Raw genomic sequence first — 27,478 nt, 5'->3', positions numbered from 1 at the left:
ACTTCACTCAGAAAACAAAAGAATTATGAATGTGAATGTAGCAACAACATTACACAGTTAAACTGTTCTCACAATGATCATTTAATAAAGTGCAAATCAGAACAGCAAGACCATGCAGTGCGTAATTGAAATCCAAACTCAAAAAAGACAAAAGACTCATTTACAACAGAACTCAAAACAGAAAAAAAAAAAACATTTGTAAAAGATCCTCTTTCATTTAAAAAAAAAAAAAAAAAAAAGCAGGATAAATTATTTCTTGAATCTGAATGCAACGCACCAGAGACAGAGGCAAAGCCTTCTGCAGACAGCTGCACACATGATGGAAATGTGGGAGTGAAGCTCGAGCTACAGCCGCTCCAGCCAGCGTTGCGAGAGGCCCGTGTGGCCTTCCTGTGACACGCCGCCAGCCATTTCGGGAACATGTGCATTCTCATCACAGACGGTTAATGAAGCGTCGAAGAACACCAAGCGAAACACCCAAGAAGTGCCACAACAAAAGTGCCACAGGCGTAGCGATGTGCTCTTCAAGTACCAGGTTTTACTGTAGCTTCCGCTAATACTGGCGATGAAAACACAGTGTTTCTCAGCAAATATGTAGCTCAGTTTTGCATTAAGATGTCCGCCCGAAATAGCATTTTTATCGGTGTTGGTGACAGTTACGTGGTGTTGAGTCATCGTTCAGTGTAAGTGCAGTTTTTGAGCAGCAGAGGGCAGAGTTGGAGCTGAAGCCCCCCCATGGAAGCGTTCTCCAAACCCATATGTGCAGAGATATTGCATAAGCATTGGACAGTAGTGCAAAGAATCACTAACTCCACACACACACACACACACACACACACACACACACACACACACACACACACACACACACACACACGGGTACTGTTGCCTGACTACATATAATACAATATACATTACACTGGAGCTGAATACACCGTATCAAATCTCAGTATGATTATCAGCGCACAACAAAAAAGCAAATACACCTGGGGCTTTTCTTGTAACACACTGTGAGAGATGGACAGAGACACGTTGACCGTAACTGCCAAGGCAAGGCCGTGAGGAGGCCACGAGATTCAAGTCACATGGACAGGATTTTACAGCACACTTCAGCAACTGCTAAAGTTCCAGACTTTTTACATTCTTTTTTAAAGGACAAAAGCATCACTTCAGCTTAGTCACTATACAAATCAGCAGGGTTTTAGAAAAAAGAAAAAAGGAAAAAAAAAAAAAAAAAAAAAAAACACAGTAACACGCAACTTCATGCATTCAAGAGAAGTATCCCCCACTTTATACAGTACTTGGAAGGGTGGCAGAAATGTACAGGAAGACTTGTGCGGCAAACCACCAAGGAAATGGATTAAAGAACTGGCCTCTTTTACTACTGGTTGAGTCATCTCCTTCAAGAGACAAGCGATAAAGTGAAATTATTGGGTGGAGACCAACTACTGGTCCTGTTCTTGAAATGTCCTGACAGTATTATGATTAATTTTTGCGCTTAGGCTCATGTTTCCTGGCAATTAGCCAGCTTGTCGATAACGTCGCCGAGTCCTGGAAATCTTCTTCCAGCTCAACGTTCCGTCACTAGTTTCTCGACAAGTAGTTCCCACCGTGACAACCTCACCCGGACATATCCTCTTATTTCCAGTCCTAGATGTAATCTGAATTGTCCGTGCAGATGTTGGCGCAAAACCGCACTCTGCTTAAAAATGTTTTCCCGACTTACACCCTCCCGCCTTGTGATCGCAATCAATTCACAGTAAGTTCTGAGAAGTGAGGTTACATAAAATATATTGCACTAATAAACAGATCTATCGTAACACGAATGTGCCTGACGGTAATATTCTCATAAAAAAGATGTATGCTATAAGGCAACTGGAGAAAGGTTTCAGTGTTCTAAGTGGTTCTCTTTGGCTTTTACTTTTTTAACGATCAGCTAACATGCACCATATCAAACCGTAACTTCTGGGAAACAGCAAACAGGTTTTTACCGCTCTTGGACATGGCAAAAAATTGCTGTAATTTAATAGAAATAATTTACAGCAGGAGCACGGAGGTACCTGCTTTCAACTATGAAAATTTAGAAAAATCTTAAGCTGTTCAACTGCCCATCGGTTTCATTTCTGTTCACATTGTTTAACTAATTGAAGAAGTTGAGTTTCAGGGCAAAATATTTAACTGTCACACAACGAAGCTGCTGCTTAGTTTTCGTCGAACTGAACGCCTCCGTAGGATCCCCAGCGTTGAGTCCTGTCTTCCCCTGCCGCACTGACCCCAACTACAGCGTCATGAGAGAGGAAGGCGACTGACCCTAAACTAATCCAACAAAGACCTTTCCACATACTGAGCGCTCCACAGGTGTGACAAACACTTTGCTATTTATCAGAACTTGTCGAAATAACCCAACGGGCCTATTTTGTTAGTTGGTCAATCATCAGCGTCGGGAAAAAAACCATTTCGTAGACACAAGGGTCCCAGGGACTCTGTTAGGCAAATACGTGACAAATGGAAACCGGACTGGTGTAACATCTATAAAGGTACCAGCTTTATAACCATGTCCTGGTCAGGACCTACCATCCAAAACACCTTCAAGAGGGCCGACTTCTGAAAAGAGTGCCGCATCCTGGGATGCTTGGAAGCAGCCTGTACTGGCTTTTTGATATCGTGCTCTCCTCACCCAAAACATTACCAGTCTGAAAGCTTACACTTTAGATACCGATTACTGCACTTTATAAGAACCTGAAACCTCAGGACAGTACTTAAATAATGAGTAATGAGGTGCCTATAAAACAAGTAGCAAAAATAAATAAAAATATCTGACCTGTCTAAGTCTCATTTTATGCATACATAAAATCTGTGGTGTGACATTCCAATTATTCAGAAATCAAGTCACTAACAGGCAAAATTAGGTGATACTGCAATATAAATATACATAAGTATATATAAAGCCAGAAATAAAATAGTGAATATATTTCTAGCCTTAGAGGGGATTATGCCCATGCATTGCTATAGATGGCATTCAGCAAAAGGGGGTCATAAATTGGAGTTACAGCCCATGGATTTCCCACTAGTGTGACACGTTGTGTCCCTGCTGCCGAAACCTCCCACGCTAGCAGCAGGTGGTGCCCAAGGTTCTGGTTGGGCAGCCTCAGCGTGCCAGTGTGGTGATGAGGCTGGCACACATCTCAAAGAAGTCCATGGTGTGGCTGCCCTGACGCGGTGCCAGCATTGGCATGCTGCCCGTCAGGGACCCCGGCAGGGAGCTGCTCAGAAGGGGAACCTCCACGGCGGCCGTGGAAGCAGAGTCGATGCTGAGCCGGGGCCGGTGGAGCCCCGCCGCAGAGCCAGAGCGCTGGGGTGTGGAGGAGCCCGACTTCTGCTCCGTGACTTCGTCTGCGGGTCCCCATGCCAGAAGAAGAAGGGTCTTTTAATCGTAAGCTGCGGCGCTGTAGCAACACTAGACCTACGGTACATTTACACTGGTGTTTCCACAGAGTTTCCCGATGGCGAACCAGCGGCCCCGCCACGGCTCTCTGCTGCCTCCAAGCACACGCCGGCTGGGGCCCGACTCATGTCAGCAACGCTTAGGTGCAGCAGTTAAACTGACAGCATGATTCAGAGGCATTTTTGATTTATACTGATCAAGACGGTTTGTCCTTCTTAACGCGGCCCTTTGCAGCTGGGTCGAGCCACGAGTGTAGCTAATGAAGCAAAGGGATGTGATTAAAATGCATGCGCGCATCTGAAAACGCTTGTCCCAAGCAGAGTCGCGGCAAATCGGAGCCTAACCCGGCAACACAGGGCGCAAGGCTGGAGGGGGAGGGACACAACCAGGACAGGACGCCAGTCCATCACAAGGCACCCCATGCAGGACTCAAACCCCAGACCCTCCAGAAAGAAGGACCTGGCCAAACCCACCGCGCCACGCCAGCGGCTGCCGGGGTGTGTCCCTTGCGCCTTGTGTTGCTGGGTTAGGCTCTGGTTTGCCACAACCCTGCTCAGGACAAGCTGTTGTGTGATTAAAATGGACAAAAATAAATTTAAGACAATCACAATATTTACATATACAGGGGTAATTAACTGGAACAATTTACTCACATTACCAGGGTTGATGGTATCATAAGAATGAGTCCATTTCTCTTTACATGAACATTGTTTCAGTAGCTGCTTTCTCCCAAGTGGCTTATACAACTGCGTAATTTTTTTGTACCAGTTGAGGGTAAATACCTTGCTCAACGGGACTACAGCAGGAGGTGTGATTCAAACATGGATCCCTGATGAGCAAGGTGGTAGCTCTAACCACTACGCCACCTGTTGCCGCAGCTTTTCAATTCATTGCATTCATTGTGAAAACAAAAGCTGTTCAAAGCCAAACGCAGAGGAAAACTGAACCCAGCGTAGACCGTACTCTGGAAACCAGATGGAACTTCAGAAGACTAGTTAACAATATGAAAAGACCAGATAACGGGGCAAATCCTTTACACCCCGGTGTGTAATACTCATTTTTGAATGTCCATATAATGAGTGTCTACATAACAGGGAAAGGGAGACAGTGCATCTGATTTTAAAGTGTTTAAGTTCTGCGTGATTCCTAAGAGATATTTTATCACAAATCCTTTTTTATTATTAAAATAATATACATGATATCCAAATAAAGTAACCACAACTGCTGGGATACAGCTAATAACATGGCTTAAAATAAAGTCTGAAATCCTAGTAAGTGGCAAAAAGGCAGATTCAGTGAAAAAGCAAACAGATATAGGCGGCTCACCTTTATTCTTAAGAATTATCTGAAATGGAACCCGTTACTCTCATTCCACTCCATCTCAGCACCTTTTGTGCAGTTCCCCTCTAACCTGAACAAACCGTTGGGAATCTGCTTCTGACCAACTCTGAACTTACCATCAATACTCTTAAAATCCAGCAGGTAGCTGCGGTTGTCCACCTGGTAGAGCTGTAGGCTCATCTTCACAAAGTTTCCTGTTATCGGGTTCTTTCTGCGCACCCTCAGGTGATAGGGGTTCACCACCTGCACAACATTTACATTACATTAATTCATTTAGCAGACACTTTTCTCCAAAGCGACGTACATCTCAGCGAAAATAAAAATTTGTGCATTCCATTAGGAGAAAGAGACATGGCTGCAGACATGTGATTCTTAAGTAAACCCAGTTTGTTACTTTCCACTTGATGCACTGATGTTCATCGCTCGAGTAGGTGCATAAAACGCAGGATGGATGAATCTTGATAACCTCCTATCAATTTTTTTTTAAGAATAAGGTACACAAACAATCACATACAATGCCGGAGTAGTGGGTGCGTAAAGGCATATCTGGGGAAGATCATGAAGTTATGCTGCATGAACATTTACACCATACATGAGCTTGAGAGATTTTGGGCAAAATGGGTCTGGAAAAGGTGCGTTTTCAGACCCTTCTTGAATGTAGACAGAGTTTCAGCAGTTCTGAGTGAGAGGGGAAGGTCATTCCACCACAACGGAGCCAGAACCGAGAACCTCCGCGCTTTACCTTTCGTACGCGGGACCACCAACGCAACACGTGGGCAGAACTGCTTCACAAGCAACCAGTGACACGGAGCTCCTAACAGTGGCGTCAAGGTACAATTTCAGCTGCTTTATTCAGCATCGGTGAACTAAAGGCATCTCTACCTCACTTTTAAAAATCATGATTTCTTTTTTGCAGGCTGAGATGTTGGAGAGAGAGAAAAAAATTCTGAGAAAATCAAAGAGAAGCCAGTCCTTTCATAAGTTCAATTCTTCCTCATTTACTCAGTTTCTGACTTTTCTGATTTAAGAACAGTTATGAGTTTGTGTCGACTGAACTTTACTACTCCGAAGGATCTGAACATTACACGTCAAGATTCAGATTCGCGGGGAGCAACGAAGACAGTAAGGACAATACGGCAGTGAGAGATAGGGGTAAGCATACCTTCCAATCATATTCCAGCTGTCTCATGGCCCGGTAAACCTCAGCCATGATGTCATAGGGTTTGCTCTGGCTGCGGATACCCAGGTGCCACTTGGCCTTCTTCACTGCCAGTGGCTTGGGCTTGGTTGTGTTGAGGGCATCCAGGGGGCAGCGGGCCTTGGGACTGTCCACCAGCAATGGGGGCATACGCTCTGGGTGGGGCTTCACACCAGGAGGCAGGGGCATTCCTTCTTCCATGAAGGAGCCTGTCGGAGGGCTGGAGGCCAGGTAGAACTCACTGGCCTGGTTCATAATGCGACGGTTATCGATGATCAGGTGGTATGCCACGGCCAGCTGGTCCTGGGGGTCGCCACTGTAGAGGCTGCTCATCACCTCTGATTCGGTGCTCTCAAATTTCTCGCACACCTCCCGCACTGCCTCCTCATCAATCACATTGGCATCGTAAGAAGGGTCCTCAGGAAACAGATAGCCAGGCAGGTCCTGCTTGAACCACTCATGCTCCCTTGTGAATGAATACAACCATTAGTAATCATTAGCAATCACTGCAACACCCATTGCTCCCAGCAGTGTGATCTCTGGTAATCATCTGAACTCAGGAGCAACAGGATCCTAACTGAAGACCGAAGAGGCACACCCTGGTGTTGTATCCTTGGGTGAGGTACCTAACTTTAAAGAATCAGCTATACAAACTGGCAACATGGAATCAACACAACACATCACTTTGGATAAAACTGCCTATCCCTGCTAAACTACTGAAACGATATTAATATACAGAATCAACACTATTATTGTTCCTCATGTGTAGAAGTAAGGCCCGAATGGAGAAGTAAGCAATGTAAATGAAGAAAAGCTCCGTAATATAAATAGAGACATTGAATATAGCACAGACATGAACAAAGGGGAACAGCAAGATGGGCAGCAGGGTACCTGATGTCTTTTATTGTAGCTCTCTTTAAAGGGTCAACTTGTAACATGAGCATTAGAAGGCTAGCCACAGAGCGGTTCAGGTACTCCGGGATGTAAAACACCCCTCCTCGAATCTTCTTGAACAAGGTGGGCACGTGTTCGTCGTCGAAGGGCAGGGTCCCACAGAGCAAGGCATACAGGATGACCCCGCAGCTCCAGATGTCGACCTCGGGTCCAGCGTACAGCCTAACGCCACACACCGTACAGTAAATGGCCTACGTAAGTACATATATTATATATCGCACATTTTAAAAGGACAGGATGAAATCTTCCTTACCTGCCGGAAATGACTTCGGGTGCAGCGTAATTGGGAGAGCCGCAGCTTGTTCTCAAGAATTCTCCATCAGACATCATGTTAGATAACCCTAGCAGACAATATATAAAGTAAATAATATAGTAAATATTTCATTATTTCTAGGCAAAAATATCTTGTTTGATATCTGATTACTGGAAGCCTTTCAAGGCCACACTGTGAGATAAAGATATTCATGTATTCAACCTTTATTAGTTTGTCTAACCAATATACCTCAGCTTATGAGGATTTTCTTTTACAAGGGCAGGTTTTGGAGATGAATGCAAGCAACCTATTATAACGGCAGAATTTATCCCCTTAAAATTGTGCCAAAGAATGCAGTTAGTGCACGTTAGTTAAATGACGCATCGGGATCTTAAGCGACAGTGATGTGCATTGAAATGTAGACGTGCCTTTCCTAATTACAAGGAATATTTCACCACACCCCTAAGATTTCTCTTGACAGAAACACAGCAATGCGTCACCGTGTTTCACTGTTGTGTAGACATTTACTATCTCCTATTGCAGGCTTATGAACATGTTTCATTTTAATCTTCTTTGATACAACCTGCCTTTAACATCCATCCAAACAGCTCCTTTGACTGACCTTATCCCCTCAACAAGCTGAGTCAGTTCCAGCACGCCTGGCCCTGTCGCAGTCCAGAAATGGCTCAGCATGTGAACCTATCAGGTAACACTGACCCCCCCCGTGAATCTAAGCCAGGGATGGGGGAAGGGTCGGCACAGTCCTCTGCTTGGCAAATTAGCAGGATCCCTCCGCTCCTGTACATCTCACCCCCCGCCCCTCACCCCTGTCACGCCCAGGGTCTACCGAAGTCGGCGATCTTGGCGTTCATGCTGCCGTCTAGCAGGACGTTCTCAGGTTTCAGGTCACGATGGACAACCATGTGCCTGTGACAGTAATCCACAGCAGAGATGATCTGCTGGAAGAGTCGCCTGGCCTCGGGGTCATCCACCTGCAACGAGCAGCAGAGCACGCCAACCACAATGCACCACAGCACAGCCCACTCGAATTGCAGAACCATCGCCGTTGCACCGCAGAGTCCCAGCGCCAGCTTTAGGATCTGGCCTGGAGACGTCCCTCTCCTACTTCCCCTTCCTCACGCACACAGCAACCAATTCTGCCGGATTCGCCGAGTTCAGAGATGTAGAATTTAGAAGAAGAGACAAATCCGAGTTGTAAAACAACCCACGTATGACACCTGAACTAATGAACTGTCTACAGCCTTTCCACCTCGGTGGATATCCACCATGTAGTCAATTATAAAGGAGGACTTGGAACCTCCTGAGGCTGCTCTTGCTCCATCAGATTCCCGGCAGAGCACAGCCTGAGGCTGACTGGCATGAGGCAGAGAGGCTCGGATTGCATTCCTTTCCCTACACGCCCTACGGAAGCCTTCAAGATTTATGAAACACAGGACAAAACCTACTGAACATCGCAAACTAATATGTACACGATATTACTGCATTCCATATTTACAGACTAAAACATTTTTATCCTGGCTTTGCAAAGACAACTTTTGAACCGTCCATTTTGATGAGTACAGTGCTGCGCTGTAACAAGACTCACCTCTGCACAAGAAACGGGTCGGCGTTAGGAACAAAGTACTTCATTCTGCGCTCATCAAAAGACAAGAAGAGGTTCACTTGACTGAAGGTAAGCAAGGTCTAATTCTTACCCTTCCATGCTTACAGATATAGTCAAAGAGCTCCCCTCCAGACACATACTCCATCACCATGAAGAAATCTGTCGGTGTGCTGATCACCTGGTACCTGAAACAAACACTTGGCTTCAGCAGGAGAAGACCACAATTACTGCAATCTGCTTTATAAAATGTTTAGTGAAGCCAGGGAGTAAAAAAAAAAAACTGCTTATTAGATGTGTGTTTAGGTGTTGCTGCACTTTTCACAGTGATTTAAATAGATGTATAGCTGCAGCAATGCCTTGGAACATAACATGCACACTTAAGCAAGATACTTTACAGTAGTGGTAACTTTCTTGCATTAGGTTGCATTATTGTCTTTTTATCATTTTCAAACAAATAACTAAGCTATAGCATACACAATTCTGATTAAATACAAATAGCAGACAATACAGTAATAACTAAAGAAATTTTAATATTATATTTTTCTACATTAAATAAAATTAATAAAATTACATTTTTTAAATTAACAATATTTAATATTACAATAAAGGAATCAAATACTATTATTGTGGCACACAGCACCGGGAGATTGGTTGGGACATAGAGGGACGCGGAGGCAGCGTTCACGACGAACGATTTATTCAAACACCGGCACAAGGGAAATGATACTCAGTCCGAGGACCTCCTTCTCTCCAGGACCTGTCTCTTACAGCCAACCCTCCCAGGCTCCCTCCAAAACACTGGCAGCCACAGTCAACCCACCATTTCCCCCTGAAGTGCCTCCAGTGATTACAGACATTATTTACAGATTTCCCAGAATGCAACTATTTACACAAAACCAGTAACGCGGGTCGTTACATTATATTTTTTCCTAGTATTTCAGCAAATTGTTGCTATGTACATAAAATGCAGAGTTCCTTAAGTACTTCATGTTCAAGCTTTAGAGCATCAGAACATCCGTAACCTTGAAAGGCATCCAGCTGATGGGTGCTCGGGATTTTGGAGTTCTGAAATGTTCAGAAATTGCTTCTGTGTCACGAGGAGTGAAAGTGCCAAAAGTTGGTACCGTGAAAGCATGGTGCATCGACTGTGAGGCTCAACAGACAAGAAGCGCAATGCTGAATTGCGGCCGCTGGTCACTTCAGAGGAGTGGAATGCTGGGAGGTGGTCACTGAACCAAAAGCACAGTAAGGGTGCAAAAAGCACAGGACAGCTGGCTCTCCATGATGGAATAACCATGTTTTGCACTTAGTTTTTTCAGGGATGGGCAGTAGTATAGGAGCACTGGAGTCTTGCATCCTTTTTGTCTAAACTGTGATTTTCTATTCAGGGAAATCGTAAATTTGTCTCGTGTGAAAACCAAAAACATGAACGGGAAAATGTCCCACTCAAAGAGCGAGGTGCAAGACTATCTTTAACCGTCACCTGGCATTCCGCCTACACACTGTGGTTGTGTCCATTTTGGCTGCAATCGCTTGTTATGAATTCATTTTTAACACTGTACACAAGCGATGCAGTGAACATTCCGGAAGGTGTTTTTCCCTCCAATGTGTACTGCTCAGCTTTGAGCGTGTCCAGGAGGAAGGGCGAGGCCTCGCTATGGAAAAATGTGGTACTCGGGCCAGTCCTGAGGATGTGCTCCCCCCCCCCCCCCCCCCCAGGGGTCTGTAATCTTGCCCTCCACTCTCATCGATTCTGACACATTATGTATTAGAGGTTCCCGCTGCTAGTAACACTTCAGTGGAGCGTCAAGATCGCCGCTTTCTCCAGATTGCACTGGATATTTGGTTAGATCCAATAGAAAATGTTGAGGCACTTCATGGGAGAGATAAAAGGCTTTTTTAGGATCCCTCCCTAAGGGCTGTATACTGCACTGACGGCAACAGTGAGTGCGTTAGATAGCGGATATCTACCAGGGTTCATAACGACCCATGTCTTCTCACTCCTAAAAATAACACCACACGCACCGGTATTATCCCCACAGGAGCAGGAAGAAAATACCGGAAGCCTTCCAAAGAGATTCACCGAGGGAGGAATTACTCGTGCTTCGATCGCCTTACCTGGAAGTGCGAATCGGTTTTTTTGACGAACGAAGCACAGGGAGGAAGAAAGACCTTTCGGATGAAAACTGCTGTATTTGTTAGAGGCGCATAATGATATTATAGCGCATAGCTATGTGCTGTATTTTGACACGTTTCGGTGACGCCGCGAAGCCTTTACTGGAGCGGATTATGGAAACTACCTGCCTGCGCAACTAAACATCCCAACATGCTTTCTTTCAGGTTTAGTAAGAACTTGTTTGGACTTGGAATATTGCTCTTTTTTCAAACAATGTAATGGTGTAACTTTCTTTGTCCTTTTGTTCTTAAAACATGACGGGAGAAGCATATGTTCAACCCTACTAGTTGCATTTTAGACAGTTACACTGCAAGTTACCTGTACATCTCATTGATGGATTGATTGACTGATTGATTGATTGATTGACTGATTGACTGATTGAAATTCAAATATTGTCCTTTTACTCAGTGTGGTTCTCATTCTTCCTTCCCAATAATTCACTTCTTCCTGTGATTTTATAACAGATCAAATGTGAAACACCCTTCTTATTTTGGGTAGAACCACACACTCACACCCACACATTCATGGACGGGTGCAGAATGGAAATACTCACAGCTTGATAATGTGAGGATGACGAAACAGCTTGAGGTTCTGGATCTCCCGCTTGATCTTGCCCACGACATCGAGGCTGCGGATCTTCTGCCGGTTCAGGATCTTCACTGCGACCTTGTGTCCTGTGAGCTGGTGCTCCCCAACTGTCAATAAAGGAATTATCCTCAGCTCACTTCAGTGTATAACTGAATGTAAGTACCTGCACTCACTGAAGGGGGATGACCAGAGCTGGGTGGAGTACAGGTCTCAAAAAGAGTTCTCCAGTACTCCAAGATACTGTTTCTTTCAAAAAAAGGAAAAAACAGTCAAGTTGAGTAAATCAGCGCATAAAACTGCTTAGTTACTAAACCTGATTTGAATCAAATTAAGTTTTTCAGTGTTCTGAAGGGTCACTGATTTTAACAGCTTCAGCAGTGTTAACCATGGAAAAATATATCTAGATATTTTTTAATAAGGGGCAACATTTTATATTGTCAAACATAAAGACCAATCAAATAAATGAAATAGACCAGGGTTTGCAAGATATTATCATTAACTATTTTACTCAGACTAAAACGAATTCACCTGAAACACATTTTTGGATTGTTGGAGGTGACTGGAGCACCCGGAAGAACATGCAAACTCCACATACTTACACATGGATTCAAACCCACGTCCAAACCTACAGCCCAGACTTGTCACTATGTTATCCTTAATATGTAAGTACTACATATTCCATGAAGATTGAACTTGGTGGGCATATTCTATTTCTACAGGAATTGGGACTATAAAGAAATGACAGTAAGCCTGGCCAAATACAACTCCTTTATCAACTTATTTATTTTTTTATTGTTACCACTACAGACATACTGTACATGTCAACCGGCAAAATTTCCTGTTCAGTCATTCTTACGGTGATACTACTGTTATTAATCTTTAAGCAACATTTACATTACATTTATTCCTTTAGAACAGTTTTTTTTTTTTTTTTTCCCCAAAGCAATGTATATCTCAGAAAAAAACACAATGAGTGCGTGACGTCAACGGAAGGAGAGACTTGCTACCAGTATGTTAGCAATTCTGACTGAATTTCCAAATCTTTTGTAACAAACACAACAGAAATACAACTGTTGAATTCATGCTATAGCCAATACTGATAATCCACACAATAATTCTACTGAAAAACAGTGGCTGTGTCCTTAATGTCTGCTTCACTTTACTCCTGGCTGGCTTAAATACACCCAGAAGGACGTTTTCAATCACATTCTTCAGCATCATCAAGCGGAAAAGAACCTTTTCGCACATATAAATACCGTTTTCCTCTGAACTCCCTTCAATCATTTCTTGTCCTGACCTATTTGCATAGCGGAGACTTGATCAAGGCAACCTATATGAATTATGGATTTCCATTTGGCAAAACAAAAAAAATACAAAAGCCTAAATATACTTTAAATCCAGGACCATTCGTTTGGCACCGTCCTACGCTGCAGTATTTGCGGGCAGTGATTATAACAGCTGCAACCAGTGTGCAGTGTTTAGGTCATAAGATATTCTGCTGTGCAAAAAATACCATATGTAACACATGTCAATTTTTTTTGTAATATTCTATAACATATATTTTTTATATATATATATATATATATATATATATAGAGAGAGAGAGAGAGAGAGAAAGAAAGAATATATAAGGTATTCTTCGCAATTCCTTGAAGACAGTTTTGCATGTTTTTAAAAGATGGAAGATCAGTGGAGCGTGGGGTAACTGTCCAGTCCATGGAGTACTTAACAAAAGATTCATGGTTCTCTGGTGCAACAGGGTAGCAAAGTGCTCTTGTACCATTTAGGGTGATGAACGGTCTCAGCTCGCTTCTGTAAAATCATCCTGTACGGAAGGGTGACTTGAGTGCCGTGTACTATTTAAGTATCAACAGCTCTCCTGAAATTCCGCAGTGAAATTAGTTCTTAGCTTCCATTTACAACACAAATTATTGCACTAGATTTTCTAGATAACAAAGAGTTATGAAAATCAACACAATCAACATCATATGCACAGCTTTCCATCTCTTGATGAACAGAAGATGAGGTCCCACCTTTAATTCCATGTGCATGGCAACGTTGGAAGGAAGTAAATCTAACATCCACACATGTAATGACCAGCACATACTGTGCCAAAAAAAGTAAATACCCCCATGCAAGGTGTGTGCATGCATGTCCAACCTATTTGCATGTATATATATTTGATCTTCATATCAACAGTACTAACAGATAAAGCTTTTGTAATTTTTTAAAAGGTAACTATGGAAATTATTCTTTGCAATAATTTATTCAAAAAAGTCAAATTCAATTGTGTGCTATGGAAAAAATAAGTACACAGTCTAGCTTCAATAACTTGATGTTGGCAGAAATAACTTTTTGTAAATGTTCATTGTAACTGTCTGTCAGTCTCCTACATGCAACTTGGAGAAATCCTGCCTACTCCTCCTTCGACTGTGTGATGTTTGAGGGGCTTCATGCATGTACTGCCTGCTCCAAGTCCCCCAGCATTTCTATGGGTTATGACCTGGGGCTTTGACTTGGCAATTTCACAAGCCTCCATTTCTTCTTTTTGAGCCATTCTTCTGTGAGTTTGCTGAAGTATTTTGGGTCACTGTCTTGTTGCAGCATGCATTTATGGTCCAGCCTCAGCTTTTTCACAGATGGCTTGAAATTCTCCTGAAGTGCTCTTTGGTACAAAATGGAATTTATGGTTGAGTCTATGATGGCAAGCAGGCCAAGCCTTCAAGCAGAGAAGTGGCCCCAAATCACAATGCTTTGTTGTTTTCAGTTTAAAGTATAGTTTACAGTTTTTGATTTCTGCCAAAAATGACATTGTTTGGTAGAAACCAAAAGCATCTGGCATTTTGGCCAAGCAACTCTACCTTTGTCTCATCTGTCCAGAGCACATTGTTCCAGTAGTCCTGATCTTCACTTACTGGAAATTGTGCTGTCTGGCAAACTTCAGTCATGCATCTCTATTTTTTTGAGACCTCGCATGTAGGCCAAAGTTGTACAGTCTCTTTCGGACGGCTGACTTTGACATTTACTGAGGCAAGACTGGCCAGTAAATCCTTTGATATTTTCCTCAAGTCCTCAGAGACTTCCTGCAACATCTTTCAGTCAGCTCTTGGGCTAAATCTGGTGGGATGACCTGGCCTGGATAGACTGGCAGTGGATTGAAATTTTCTCCATTGGTAGATGACCTTTTGGCCAATGCATCGATTGACTATAAATTGCTTAGCAAATAGCTTTAAAACCATTCTGAGACTCATATGTATCAACAATCTTTCTGCTGAACTCCTCAGAAAGCTCTTTTCATTCTGGCATAATGTAGCCACACGCCTGAACTGCTAAGACCTCAACAGACAGATTTCTATGTAAGGCAGTGCCATCGAAGTTACTCTCTAAAGATGTTCCAATCATTTCCACCTGTTTTGGTGCACCTGATTCAAATTTTAGGCATTTGATAAACATAGAGATATGCCAACTTTTTGCACACATGGAAAATGCATTTCGTTTTACTTAAATGGTACAAATTAGTGCAAAATGTAATTTTCAATATTATTTCTTAAAATTAAAAAAGTTTAAAACATTTTAACCATTAGTACTGCTGAACTATCAACCTCACTTTGCTGTGCAGATTTGCAGTTATGGAGAATGAAACCTGCTATTAAAGTGACTGCATTCCAGCCATCCTTGAAAAGAGGATATTGCATATAAATCACAAACAATAAGAGGTTTGCCAATACTAACAGTTTAAGTCCTCAACACACTGAATTTACAAACAGTCCATTAGATTTTATTGGAAAAACACAATCTAATGAATATACACATACACACACACACATTGTCTGAACTGCTTGTCCCATACGGGGTCACTGGGAGCCAGAGCCTAACCCGGCAACTCAGGGCGTAAGACTAGAGGGGGAGGGGACACACCCAGGACGGGACGCCAGTCCATCGCAAGGCACCCCAAGCGGGACTTGAACCCCAGACCCACCAGAGAGCAGGACCCGGTCCAACCCACTGTGCCCCCACTGAATATACAGAAAATAAAAAATATATAACATATATTTATATACACAAAATATGAAGCATATTTTTTCCAAGAACAAAATAGCCGGATCCTTATGGGACTTTAACCTGACCACTGGCAACCATAACCTGACTTCTAATGTACCACCTGAGTTGTTTATCAAAACAAACATAGAATGAAATATCTTGAACTGATATCATGTTGTTCATAATAATGTCATGTGTATATGTCAAAAAAAAAAAGCAACTGATGTCAATAAGCCATTTTAACTTCAAATTATATGTGTTCTTATGAATGGGGGGGCTATCATGTAAATATAAAGAGTAAGGTAATTTGTATAAAACTTAAAGTAAACTTTTTCTTTAAATTCAATATTAGTATTGCCTTCGTTACCAAAAGCTTGATGTTAACTAATATCTTCAGCATGATGGAATAAGAGTTTTAAACTGCAGGTATTGAACGGATAGCGGTTAGAGCGCTGTCCCGCACAGCACGCAATAAAGTGACAATAAGTGACAATAAAGTGACAACTGTACGTCACGTGGCTATGACGTGTAAAGACGCGTAACTTTCACGAGAATACGAAATAACTAAGTAACTGTCCTTTTTATTTATACACATTTGTCCTCCAAGCGGTTTGGTCGCGGAGCGAGGTAACGGGACATGGTTAAAAAAAATACACGAATGGAAAACTTAACAGAATGGCCAACACCATCACCCAATAATTCACCTTAGAGCAGTAAAATTAAAAACTAAAACACATCTCATTATAAAGATTCCAATTAAGCGCGCAGAGTGGAATACACAGCAAAATGCAACACGATATATAATAAAATAGTCTATGTGGACTGGAACTGTGCGCTACTCTGCTGGGGGAGCTGAACAGAAAAAAAAATTATGATAATCACGATAATAATAGTAATAAAGCGACAGTTGTGTCAGTCCAGCCGTAACGATGGCAACGCGATGACAAACCGAACCACCGATGTCGCAGCAGGACTCACTCATCGGAAAAGGAGCCTATCGCCAATAATTGTGTAATATAGTCAGTTTTTACCATTAATAGTGTTGCAAATGATTTTATAATGACATGTTGTTCCGGCACACAGTGTCGACCCGCGGAAAGGCGTTAAACGCGGTACAAGGTCACAGCGAGCGAGCGACGCGCTGCTGCTGGGCCACAGACACGCCGCACTACTGACACGGTAAGCGGACAGCGGGCACCGGGGACAGCTCCGTCGTCGATAAAATCGCATGTTTTTGTTATTGTCTTGTCCACAACAGCTGCTCGTCACGCTTTATTTATAGCTGCAGTAGCTGTCCATTTAGAAAAAAAAATCATTTCATGCGGTCGCACTGGGTTTTTTGCTGTCAGACGCGCTCTTAAATCCAAGATCACGGACTGTTTCACGGAATGCATTTTCAAGAACCGTCATATTAGTGCTGTCATAACTTAAGAAATGATACAATTTCGTGAGGGAAGAGAACGCAGCTCGGCTCCTGTCAGAATTCACGTTTGTAACACTCCCCATTCTCGAACGCGACGTACGCACTCTTCGCTCACCGGCGGCGGCCGAGGCCCAGCACACTACGTCACCTGCGTACACTTTCTACCGGCAAGTTTCACCAGTAACTGGGGAAAACGGGTACATTTACGTGGATCTTTTAGCAGCGTTGGAATAAAATGAGAAAAGAAAAACACTTAACTCTTAACTTTTCCAAAGGTGCCGACTCCGAGCGTGTCTCCGAGGATGTAATGCCCTATTTTAACCCTGCCTTCGTGTTTCTGCTTCTCAGCCATTTTAGCATTTGGGATGCAGCGCTGTGCCTTTACCCAGAGTGCAGAGGGAGGCGGGTCGGACTGGAACGCGAAGCGGGCGCGACGCCGCCGGGATTAGTGCTCGTGCTCATGGCGTGCTGCTGTGTGTGCCGCGAAACAGTGCGCCGCGCGTGCTCTTAGTCTCACGTGCGTACAGTTTCTGAACAGTTCTTTGCTTACGCACTGTAAGGGTTACATCACTTACATTTCCGCGTAAAGTTAAAAACACGGGACTTGTAACCAGTAGGCTACCGGTTCGCTCCCCCAGGCTCTAGCGCCCTTTGAGCAATGTTTTCCCTGAACTGCTGTAAAAATAGCCTGCTGGTAAATGTAAACAGTACACGACTCGTCTAAGCAATCCATTAATAAATTAACATTAAAAAGAGTTCTAATACGAATACTACAGACACACTGCCACAGCATTTCATCGGGGACGGACGAAAATGAGAATGATGCTGTAGCTTCTCTGGAAGGGGATGGCGAAACGCGCAGAAAAGCTGGAGGAAAAGAAGAAAATTTACGATCATGAACCAGGTGGACGCAAGGCTGTCCAGCACTGGGACACAAGTGGAGGACAGAACATTCTAGATTCCCCCTCTCTGTGTGACCGCTGAAGACCTGAACCGCTTTAACATTTAAAACCAACAACATGCTGCCTTTGCCCACTTAAGACCTTCAGTCGAGTCGTTGTCTGAAAGGAGCATTGGACGAAAAACAGCTAAATGGAAAAGCATTTAGCATTTTACACAGCTACCCGAACACGCAAAACACCGAATAGGTAACTTGTCCCGAACAGTAACTGACAGTAATTCACGGTGAGCGTTTCACGTGCTAACTTTGACTGCTTCTTCCTAACCCCTTTCACATTTAAAGTTAATTTTATTCGACAATTTTCTGTCACACCACTTGTGAGAAGAACACAACTAATCCATATTATGAAATGAGTAAAGGAGACGAAGGAAAAGGAGGATTCGAGTCAAGCCATGGGCCTCCCCTTTCCACCCTTCACATGGAAAAAGGGCAGTAAAAAGGGGAAAACGTGCTGTAATGTAAAGTATTGCCCATTCGGTGCAATAACAAAAATGAAATAGTATTAAACTTTGTAATTTTTGCAGCACAACCACTGCGTGTTTCAACGACGATGTGGCTGAGGCGACACTCGCCAACCCCCCCCCCCCCGATGCATGCGTCCACTGCGCATGTCGGGAAACCAGGACTGCAGCAGGTGTGTCGCTTTCGGCACCGAATCTAACGAACTGTTCATGTTTCAGCGCAACAAATTCTTCATCTTCTAAGGACATTTTGATGGCTGAATGAATGTTTGTCCTGCAAATCTTGCCTTCTCTGCGTGCTGTCAAAAGTGTGTGAGTGACACAGGGAGAGTGTGTTCCACTGGATGAGTGACCCAGTGTTGGTAGTGTATCTAGCAGTGTAAGTCACCTTGGTGAACAAGGTGTGTGGGCTGGTAACACCACAGAGTTAATTGGAAATTGCTTTGGACAAAAGTGTCTGCTAAATAAATTAAAAACATACACACACACTGGACGACTCTTTATGACCCCCGCTTTCCAACTTCTTTTCTCAAATGAGGAGTTTAATTTCCATGGCGTTTTAAAATATATTTTTCTCAAAGCTCTTTATTATCTTAACAACAGGATTAGGTCAAAAACAAGTAGTTGGAAATCCATATACTTTCAGATTTTATGGCGTTGCTTATTTATGGGACCCTACTTTGTATTTTATTTGTTTAGCATTTATTTATGGTAATTGCATTTTTATGCTGTAGGTGCACTGAAACAGTGGGAAACAATTGCGGATTTCAAGTTTTGTTTTTTTTTTTTTTTTTTTTTTTTTTTTTTAAACTAAAAGGGGCAATGAAGTTTTGATTTGAGGTAAGATGAACTGAATTGGGATTTTTTTACTTGAGTATTAGGGATGCAGTGTTTTGTAATGGATTGAGCCTCCGCCTTCCCCTCGAAGGACACACGCTGGAATTAAACCTCCTACTCTAGTACTCTTGAGCAAAGTACTTACCCTGAATTGAAACAGTACAAGTTAGGCAGATGTGAAAATTGTTAAATCACAGTGAGTCGTTTAGGAAGGAGGAAAGCGCGAGCCGAATGAAAAAGTGTAAATATATGGAAGTGTAGCGCCCGCTTGTAACACTAGATGGCATCATATACACAATGTTGTCTGCAAGTTTCACCATATTTTACTCTGATTCTGCACGTCCGGTCTGTGTCTTATTTTGAATGCTTTGCTCGAAAAGGTCTGGTTTGAAATCAACCTAAGCCGGTCCTATACATATGAGTTGGTTTGTTTAAATTAGGGAACAGAGACAAAGACTGTTCCTTAGTCGTGTGGTTCATTACTTCGTTTGAGTTTTGATTTATTCCACAATTTTAAGACAGTACGTACAAACGACGTTTAAAAATACACGAAATAACTCAAGACATGACCGCCTTTTTAAAAAAAGTGAAATGCTTCTTGAGTGTTATACGTCGCTTTGGGGGAAAAAAAAAGGTCTCCTAAATTTCCAAAAAAAAAAGCAAAATGAACAAAATGATTCGCTTAACAAAACATAGACTGCCGTTTTTTCTACTCGTGGAACAAAACATGTCATTTTGTGGAATTTAATGTCAATTTCAGCTATTAAACATGTTCTTAATCCTTACCGGGTTAAATAAATCCAAGACAGATATAATGTTGTGCATTTACCGTAACTGTGTGCTTAATAAATGCGTAAAGTAATACGAGTAATTAAAATCTACAGAATTCGTAGACCTGGTTTACTGAACAATAGCGATAGGGAGCTTGTATTTAAATAGCCTACATGTATTACCATTAATATATGTTCTATGTTATTTGTAATAATTATTCCATGTCTTTTGTTTGTGATTACAGTATATTATACTTGACCTTGTTCTCATGTCATGGTCCCGCGCGCGCTGTAATAGGGACGTTACCAAACGCGACCACCGGGGGCAGCAAAGAGTCGCTCTCGGCCACCCCGGTGAGGAGCGTTCATGCCGAATTCATGGAGGCTCAACCTGGAGGAAGGGGCCGAGCTTCTCGGACCGCGGTGGGTTTCTATAAGAGTGACGGGGGGGGGGGACTGGAGACGCATTTCCATAGAGCAGCACCGGCGCAGCAAGCAGCAGCTGCTCTGCCTTTAGGTCAAGTCGCGGAGCAGAGAGCGCAGCTGCCCCCATCCTGAAGCCAAAGGAGAACACACACTTTTTTTTCATAGACCTCCTTCCTCCGAGACTTTACACACACGTTTTCCCACAAACTCTTTCGTTTCATGTCGATCGGCGGGGACGGCGCTCGCGGACAGTGCTTCATCTGAAGACGCCGGCGTCCCGAACGCGGCATGAAGTGACCGAGCCCGCGATCCGATCGATCGCATCCTTCCTTGTGTGCGCGCGCGCCGGTGCGACTGCGAGCCCGCAGCCTAACTAAGTTGCGCTTCCCAAAAGAAAAAAAAAAAAACTTCTCTCACATCGCGTATGCCCAGCGTAGCCGAAGCGGTCACACCGACCGGGGCGACTTTTTAATAATTCTCGTGCTAAAGTGAGCTTTCCCGGGTGTGTCGGGCGCTGGACTGGGCCGAAGGCAGCGGCGGTGCTCAATGCAAAAGTACATGTATGAGAAGGCGATGGCTCCCGAGGCGCGGAACGGCGGCAGCGCGGCGCTCGGCACCCCCGGCGGCGTCCACAGCAACAGGAGGAGGCTGCTCATCTGCCTCGACGTCTTCTGCCTCCTTCTAGGTCAGTGCTCTTCTTTTCTAACAGCAGCAGCAGCAACAGAAAGCAGTTTAACAGAGAAGCGACAGGCGGAGCGGAGCGGCGGGGCCGGAGTACCAGCAGTTGAGTACCGGCGGCTGTGCGAGTGGAAAAAAGTGCTGCTGAACCTTGAGCGCAGAGCGCAGACGCTGGCCGAACCCTCGCCTGGCGCCCTTTAAACACCACAATGAATGAGCAAAATTCTGGAAAGTGCTCATTCCGTTGTGCGATCTCAATATGGGCAAATGCCAGGGGTCGGACTTTTGTTTACCTGTGAATTGAAGCTCAGAACATCTTAGATGCTCAGCGTTGTTGCCCTAGAAGAAGAAGGCAGCGCAGGCAGCTCACGGTTTACTTTTACTCCAGAGCATTAGCTGGTGGCCGCTGAGATACCCCTTTCTAAGGTCGTAAATGGTTTGGGAACAGCTTGCAGAACTGAACATGATGACTCTTCAGAGAATCAGAGCTGAGGGCTTAAGAAGGTCTTTCTGTAGGAACCAGATCAAAACAAATCTACGCTTCATATGGACTTTCAGTGTGTTTGCACACATCTTTTGTCATAAACCATACTGATCTTTCTCTTTTAGTGAAAGGCATAAAATAATAGGAAATCGTCTACTTGTAAATCGCTGTGATGTCTACCCAACTCAGAACAAGCTGGGTTTCATTGCTTCTACGCAAGAAGCCGTTTCGTGTAAGACTAATAGATATTTTGGGATTCTTTCAGGTTATCTAATTTCATTTTTATGATTCTTGAAGTTTGCATTAGTACACGTGTCTTTGAAGAGGCAATAAACTAATGTGTGTCTTGGGTTTACTGGATGCTGTCACTTGATACCAACAAAGGTGAGCTTTCTGGTGACATTTAAACTCTAGGAGGTTCTGAAGAAGATGCAACCACTGACCACTCAGTATCTCCTCTGTCTGGTCCATGTTCACACTGCAACTGCGGCAATCAGTACAACGTGACAGGGCAACAAGGTATCACTGACAGCTGTGTTTTCCTATTTTTCGAGCTACAGCAGCAATATGAAAGGTCAGCCTTGTCTGGCCTGCAGCTTTCCTTTCTTTCTGGGTCTTCATCTTCAGAGGACATGGGATTAGGAAACTGGAGCTAACATCACACATTCTCTCCAGAGCTCTACAGAGGGGCCTCCTACCAACTGGCCTCCCTTTAATGACAGCAGTGCCAAAAACACTATCAGATTTCCATCCTTTGAAAGGCCATTGTTTTCTTGGGAAGCATGAAATAATTGCTTAAATATGACTCAAGTCAAAACATGACTCAAGTATTGCTTCCAAGAATCAATAATTAAATGTTCGCTGAAAAGAACGAATTTGAAAGATCTTTAAGTTTTGGTGTCAACCGACATCGCATGTGAAAGATCGTGCTATGTATAGACAGGTAGTTCCTTCTGTTCATTCTGGTGGGATGACCGGTTGACACTGTGCCTAATTTTTACACTCCCCTTAGGATGAATGCTGCAGAACAGTTCAGTCTAAATCATTTTCTGTGAATTGAAAACAGTATGTCTTTCTTAGCACCCATCAGAATGAGAATTAATTGAAAAGTTCTTTGTCTTGATCCAATGTCTTTGTCATGCAAACGATGGGAGGCTGTTGTTTTTGTGGTGTTTGCTAGTGAGAAAGGACGCTTTGGGAATTTAGAGGGATACGGAGTTGTAGCCGACCTAAAGAATGTATCCATGTGAATAGGCATTGTTTTGGGAGATACAGCCTGAATATTCTTTTGTTAGAGAGGCTGAGTCCATATGCTCCCCTGTAGCGTGCCCTGGTATCGGCAAAGGTCGAAACACACCCCACGTCAGTTTCTTCCTGAAAGACCTTCACTGTACTTTTTTCGGATGTTCCGGATCACTTTGCCAGTTGAAAAATCCTTATATTTCAACATGACTGTTCCAATGCCTTGCTGCAATAGTTTTTATTTACCGTTCTACCCTTACTCGAGATCTTAAGCAACGTGGCATCCTTCATCATCGTCTTAAATTGTAATCCTGTAATAACTACAAGCAGCAATATTTTCGAGAAAGTGAAAAAGCAAAAAACTGCAGCATCAAGATTCTGTCTTTCTTTAACTGGTTTTCTGTTGCAGAATAAGGGAGTTTGCATGACACTGTTAGCAGAACGCTTTTTGAAATTCCTTGCGTATTAAAAACCCGATTTTGTTAAGTCCTTGTAAATTAGCTCGAGCAAAAACAAAAGGCGGTGCAGGTCTTGTGCACGGCTAATAACTGAATATGTGGGCAAAAAAGTCGAAACGGCTCAGGAATTTCGCCGAGGAGTAAAATACTGGCTCAGCATCAGGGATGGGTGTTTGTAGTGGAAAGATGAAACCGTGGGTCAAATGATGTCAGGCTTTCCAAGAAACCACTGAATCGCAAACCTTCTAAGCTCTTCTGTGTGCCTATTTTTAGTCTACTCCGCTGATTTCAGTGTATATAATCACGTTATGCTAAGCCTGAATCGTGCATTATTATATTACTATTATTGTTATTGTTGTTTGTGCTAATAATTTTTATGTATACGGTAATATAGCACTATTTTCATAATTTTATTACTTTTTAAAGGAATCCTTCATTGCACTGGGAACATGGATGGATGTGTTTTGCTTATTGCATTTTGGTACAGGTGAAATATTATTTTTTAATCTGTACTAATATACATTTCTGTTGGCCTTAGATCCATAAAACACCTCAGACTCTTTAACCCACAGGGTCTCCTGAATTCACTATTTTCCTTTTGAACTGCTTTTGCTTGCCCAATTCTAAAAATATTTTTCTGCATTTCTCACATTCTTCGTTGGCAAGTGGGCAGACAACCTTCTTGAAGTGACATCTGGTGTGACTTTGGAAGTGTATGTTTTGGCAAATTCAGGAAAGGGTGGGAAAAGGTAAAAGGTCTCTGCTGGTTTAGGTGTGGTTCGGTCCTCTGTGAAATTAAATCCTTTTTTCTCCCAGCCCGTTGCCGTTGAACCCCCTCACAATTATGGAATAACTGGGGGATTCTGGAAACCGTGCATATTTGCGTGAAGGAACAGAAAGGACCCCGCACTTTGCAGTGTCCCTTTGCACACTGTTACGTTGCCTGGATCAGGATGTTAATCACACACACACACACACACACACACACACACACACACACACACACACACACACACACACACTGTCTGAAACTGCTTATCCCAAGCGGGGTCGTGGGGAGCCGGAGCCTAACCCGACAACACGGGGAGCAAGGCTGCAGTAGGTGGGGACACACCCAGGACAGGACGCCAGTCCGTCGCAATGCACCCCAAGCGGGATTCGAACCCTAAACCCACCAGAGAGCAGGCACGGGCCAAACCCTCTCCACCACCACACCCCCCGCTGGATGTTAGTCACTACTCTGTAAAGTGTACACAGTTTGCTGAAGACACTCAGCAAAAGCCTAATCTGATCCTCAAAGGCCAGGCATGACTGGTAAGTGGAATATGTTTTGTCTGAAGATACGTTCTCTTCCTCTTAGATAAAACATTTAATTCATAAAATGCACAATGATTAAGTCTGAAAAAAATCTGCAGTCTTTTTCCATTTATAAATCACTTCTTTCTGTTACTGTAATTATGGCTCATTCTGAGTGGCGTACGATTTTTATTCACATCTGCTGTCCCCTGCTTTTTACATCAGTGTGTGTTGCAAACCGCAGGTGAGCCTGCGCACAGTGTCGGTGAAATACACTCTTCGGTGCGTGTATCACGTGCTGCTGCCTCTGGTTGCGTGACAAAAAATGCCTTTAATGGCAGCACAGGTTTCGCTGCCTGTCCGACAAAACCTTGACAGCACTTGCATCTCAGAGCTCAAGTGATCCTTCGCGATGTGCTGCACGTTTTCCACTAATGGATGCCTTAGTACAGGCTTTCCGGGGGGGTGATGGGCTCGTCTCCGTTGACGGTGCTTACCCCCTACGTTGCTTGGATCGGTATCGCAGTCCTGTCATCCTGGCCCACGTGCTGCTGCCTGCTCTCTAGCGCATCCTCAAAGGTGCCCAGACCCATATACTTTACACAGGGAGTGTGTTTGCTTTACAACACTGTCTGGTTTTTGAGGCTGCTTGCTGTATAACTAAATTACATGTTTGCAAGGTTCTAAAGGGAGAAAGGCTTGGGCAGCGCAGCAGATCCGTAAATGTTTTACGGGCTGGTGCGCAGAGGTTGTGTTTGTGAGCATTGTCTCTGTCCACCTGGGTACACAGGCTGTTTGCTGAATGTCACGCAGCAGTTGTGTGATGGGAATAATGATTATGAGGCATCTGAAGGGGTTGGGGGCGGGCGGGGGGGGGGCACTGTGTTTATGTCCCAGAGGCTGTCCAATTACCCAGCCAGCCTTTGCGTAATCACATTATTAACAAAGCGAAGGTAGTGGGAAAATAAAGTCATAAAATGCAGTTTTCAGTTTCGTGAAACCAGTAACACATTCAAACTCACAGTGCATCCACCTCTACACAAAATGTGACATTTGATTGCGTGTAATTCCAAAAAAGCCGCCGTCTGATTTTTGTAGGGGACGTGCGATGGCGCGGCGGACTTGGCCCGTGCCTGCTTTCCGGTGGGTCTGGAGTTCGAGTCCCGCTTGGGGTCCCTTGTGACGGACTGGCATCCCGTCCTGGGTGCGCCCCCTCCCCCTTCAGCCCTGCGCCCTGTGTTGCCGGGCTAGGCTCCGGCTCACCGCGACCCCCGCTTGAGACAAGCGGCTTCAATCACCGCGCGTGTGATTTTTGTCCCTATTTTCACTCGCCTACCGCCATGCGGTTTTGGTGCGATGTTTTGCTTTTCCAGAATTATTTCTTTTATCGCAAGACTATAAAGATCTTCCAACAGCCGTGCTCGCCTTTAAACGTGAAATTCACGGAATCAACGTCATCGCCGTGATGTTCGGGGGCAGACACGGATCCCCTCTCACAGTCGCGCTCGCACATTGCATCATCCAAGAAAGGGATACGCTGCGTTGCGCTTGTTGATACATGGTGTTTGCCACGTTTATAGCGCCTCGCATTTCTACGAGACGTTTCACATCTATACTGTGAGTCATTCATAATGGGGATAATGAATATTTATGAAGGAGATGGCTGTGCATTTCCCTTGCTCGAAGCTGTTCGGCGAACCCGTGCAGCATCACCCGCCGGGTATGTTGGATACCCTTTCTGAGCTCCCTGCAGCCCTCGCGCTGCTCTCTCCCTTTGACTCAGCAGCCTGCCCGTCGGATCTCTGTCCTGGCCTGTTTGTGTCCCAATGCTGCGATTCTCGTTTTCCTCAACAATGGGCCTCTGAAGCGAGAGAGAGAGGGAGAGAGAGAGTAATGTCTGCTGTTTGTGAACAATGGCTTCTTTTCATGCGTCACAGGCTAGTTGGCCTTAGTGCCGCTGTGCTTGGGGGGACTTTGTCACGAGGTGTGGACAGCCTAGCGCGAACCAAATATGCCCGCGGCACTGGGGACCGCTTCAGTGCTTTACCCACCTTTATCTCGTAGACACAATGGAGGAATCCCTTTTAGAAATGGCTCAGACTCTTATTGGAAACACCTATTGGCAAGCTTTTAAATGTTAATTTAAAGAAACGCTTTACTTTTATTACAGCTGAATTAGGGTTAGGGGTAGGGTTGCTACTTGTCTCATGTATTGGTGTTACTGGAGTATCTTTGCTTAATTATTTTTTGTTCAAAATTGCGATGAATTGATTCAGAAAACAGGGGGTGCGGTGGTGCAGTGGGTTGGACCACGGTCCTGCTCTCCAGTGGGTCTGGGGTTCGAGTCCCGCTTGGGGTGCCTTGCGATGGACTGGCGTCCCGTTCTGGGTGTGTCCCCTCCCCCTCCGGCCTTACGCCCTGTGTTACCGGGTAGGCTCTGGTTCCCCGTGACCCCGTAAGGGACAAGCGGTTCTGAAAGTGTGTGTGTGTGTGTGTGTGTGTGATTCAGAAAACATTTTCGGACGATTAGAAGAAATATGTTTTCGTTTAATGAACCAGACTTATCCCTCATGGGTAAGATCTTAATCCAGAAGAAAACTTGGAAGTGTTTGGCTGTCTGTGACTTCAGATTTGGTCTTTGACACCTGACTTCAGTTTGGGTCACGTGAAGCCATCAACGCCTTCCTCGGAATTATTGTCAGGAGGAATGATGTGAGAGAAGTGGTCTGGTGGTTCAATTTTTTAGATGTGTCAGATTTGGATTGGGGTTAGGGTTTGAGCTTTTAGAAGTAATCAGGGAACAAGCCTTTAGTGTTTGCTGA

The 27,478-nt window shown here is 44.0% G+C and overlaps 2 protein-coding genes across 7 annotated transcripts in view; one reads left to right on the top strand and one right to left on the bottom strand.

Annotated features, from left to right (window-relative positions):
- Positions 1-849: 849 nt before the first annotated feature.
- prkaa2 (protein kinase, AMP-activated, alpha 2 catalytic subunit) lies at positions 850-17,593 on the bottom strand. Of its 5 annotated transcripts, none has more exons than XM_018734300.2 (9): positions 17,302-17,593; positions 11,545-11,686; positions 8,907-9,000; positions 8,039-8,183; positions 7,192-7,279; positions 6,876-7,100; positions 5,949-6,450; positions 4,903-5,029; positions 850-3,393 (listed from the first exon to the last, which is right to left on the bottom strand). In XM_018734300.2, exons 1-9 carry the CDS (start codon positions 17,393-17,395, stop codon positions 3,149-3,151), a joined length of 1,662 nt encoding a protein of 553 aa, XP_018589816.1. In that variant the 5' UTR covers positions 17,396-17,593; the 3' UTR covers positions 850-3,148. The 5 variants fall into 5 exon arrangements, with proteins under 5 accessions (XP_018589816.1, XP_018589820.1, XP_018589819.1 ...); XM_018734304.2 differs by having other exon boundaries at positions 17,429-17,476; XM_018734303.2 differs by lacking the exon at positions 17,302-17,593 and having other exon boundaries at positions 8,921-9,000; positions 11,545-11,619.
- Positions 17,594-20,437: 2,844 nt separating this feature from the next.
- The window catches only part of plpp3 (phospholipid phosphatase 3), a 33,028-nt gene continuing 25,987 nt past the window's right edge, over positions 20,438-27,478 (top strand). Inside the window, exon 1 of one of the 2 annotated variants that reach the window (XM_018734279.2) lies at positions 20,438-21,183. In XM_018734279.2, the coding sequence (XP_018589795.1) occupies positions 21,045-21,183 (139 nt within the window). In that variant the 5' untranslated portion in view covers positions 20,438-21,044. The remainder of the gene's footprint in view (positions 21,184-27,478) is intronic. The other variant, XM_018734278.2, reaches the window with a different exon arrangement.

Source organism: Scleropages formosus, chromosome 9, assembly GCF_900964775.1.
Source record: "Scleropages formosus chromosome 9, fSclFor1.1, whole genome shotgun sequence".
Taxonomy (NCBI): domain Eukaryota; kingdom Metazoa; phylum Chordata; class Actinopteri; order Osteoglossiformes; family Osteoglossidae; genus Scleropages; species Scleropages formosus.
The sequence above is the reverse complement of the archived record's forward strand: the minus strand, read 5'-3'. Positions and strand labels throughout refer to the sequence as shown.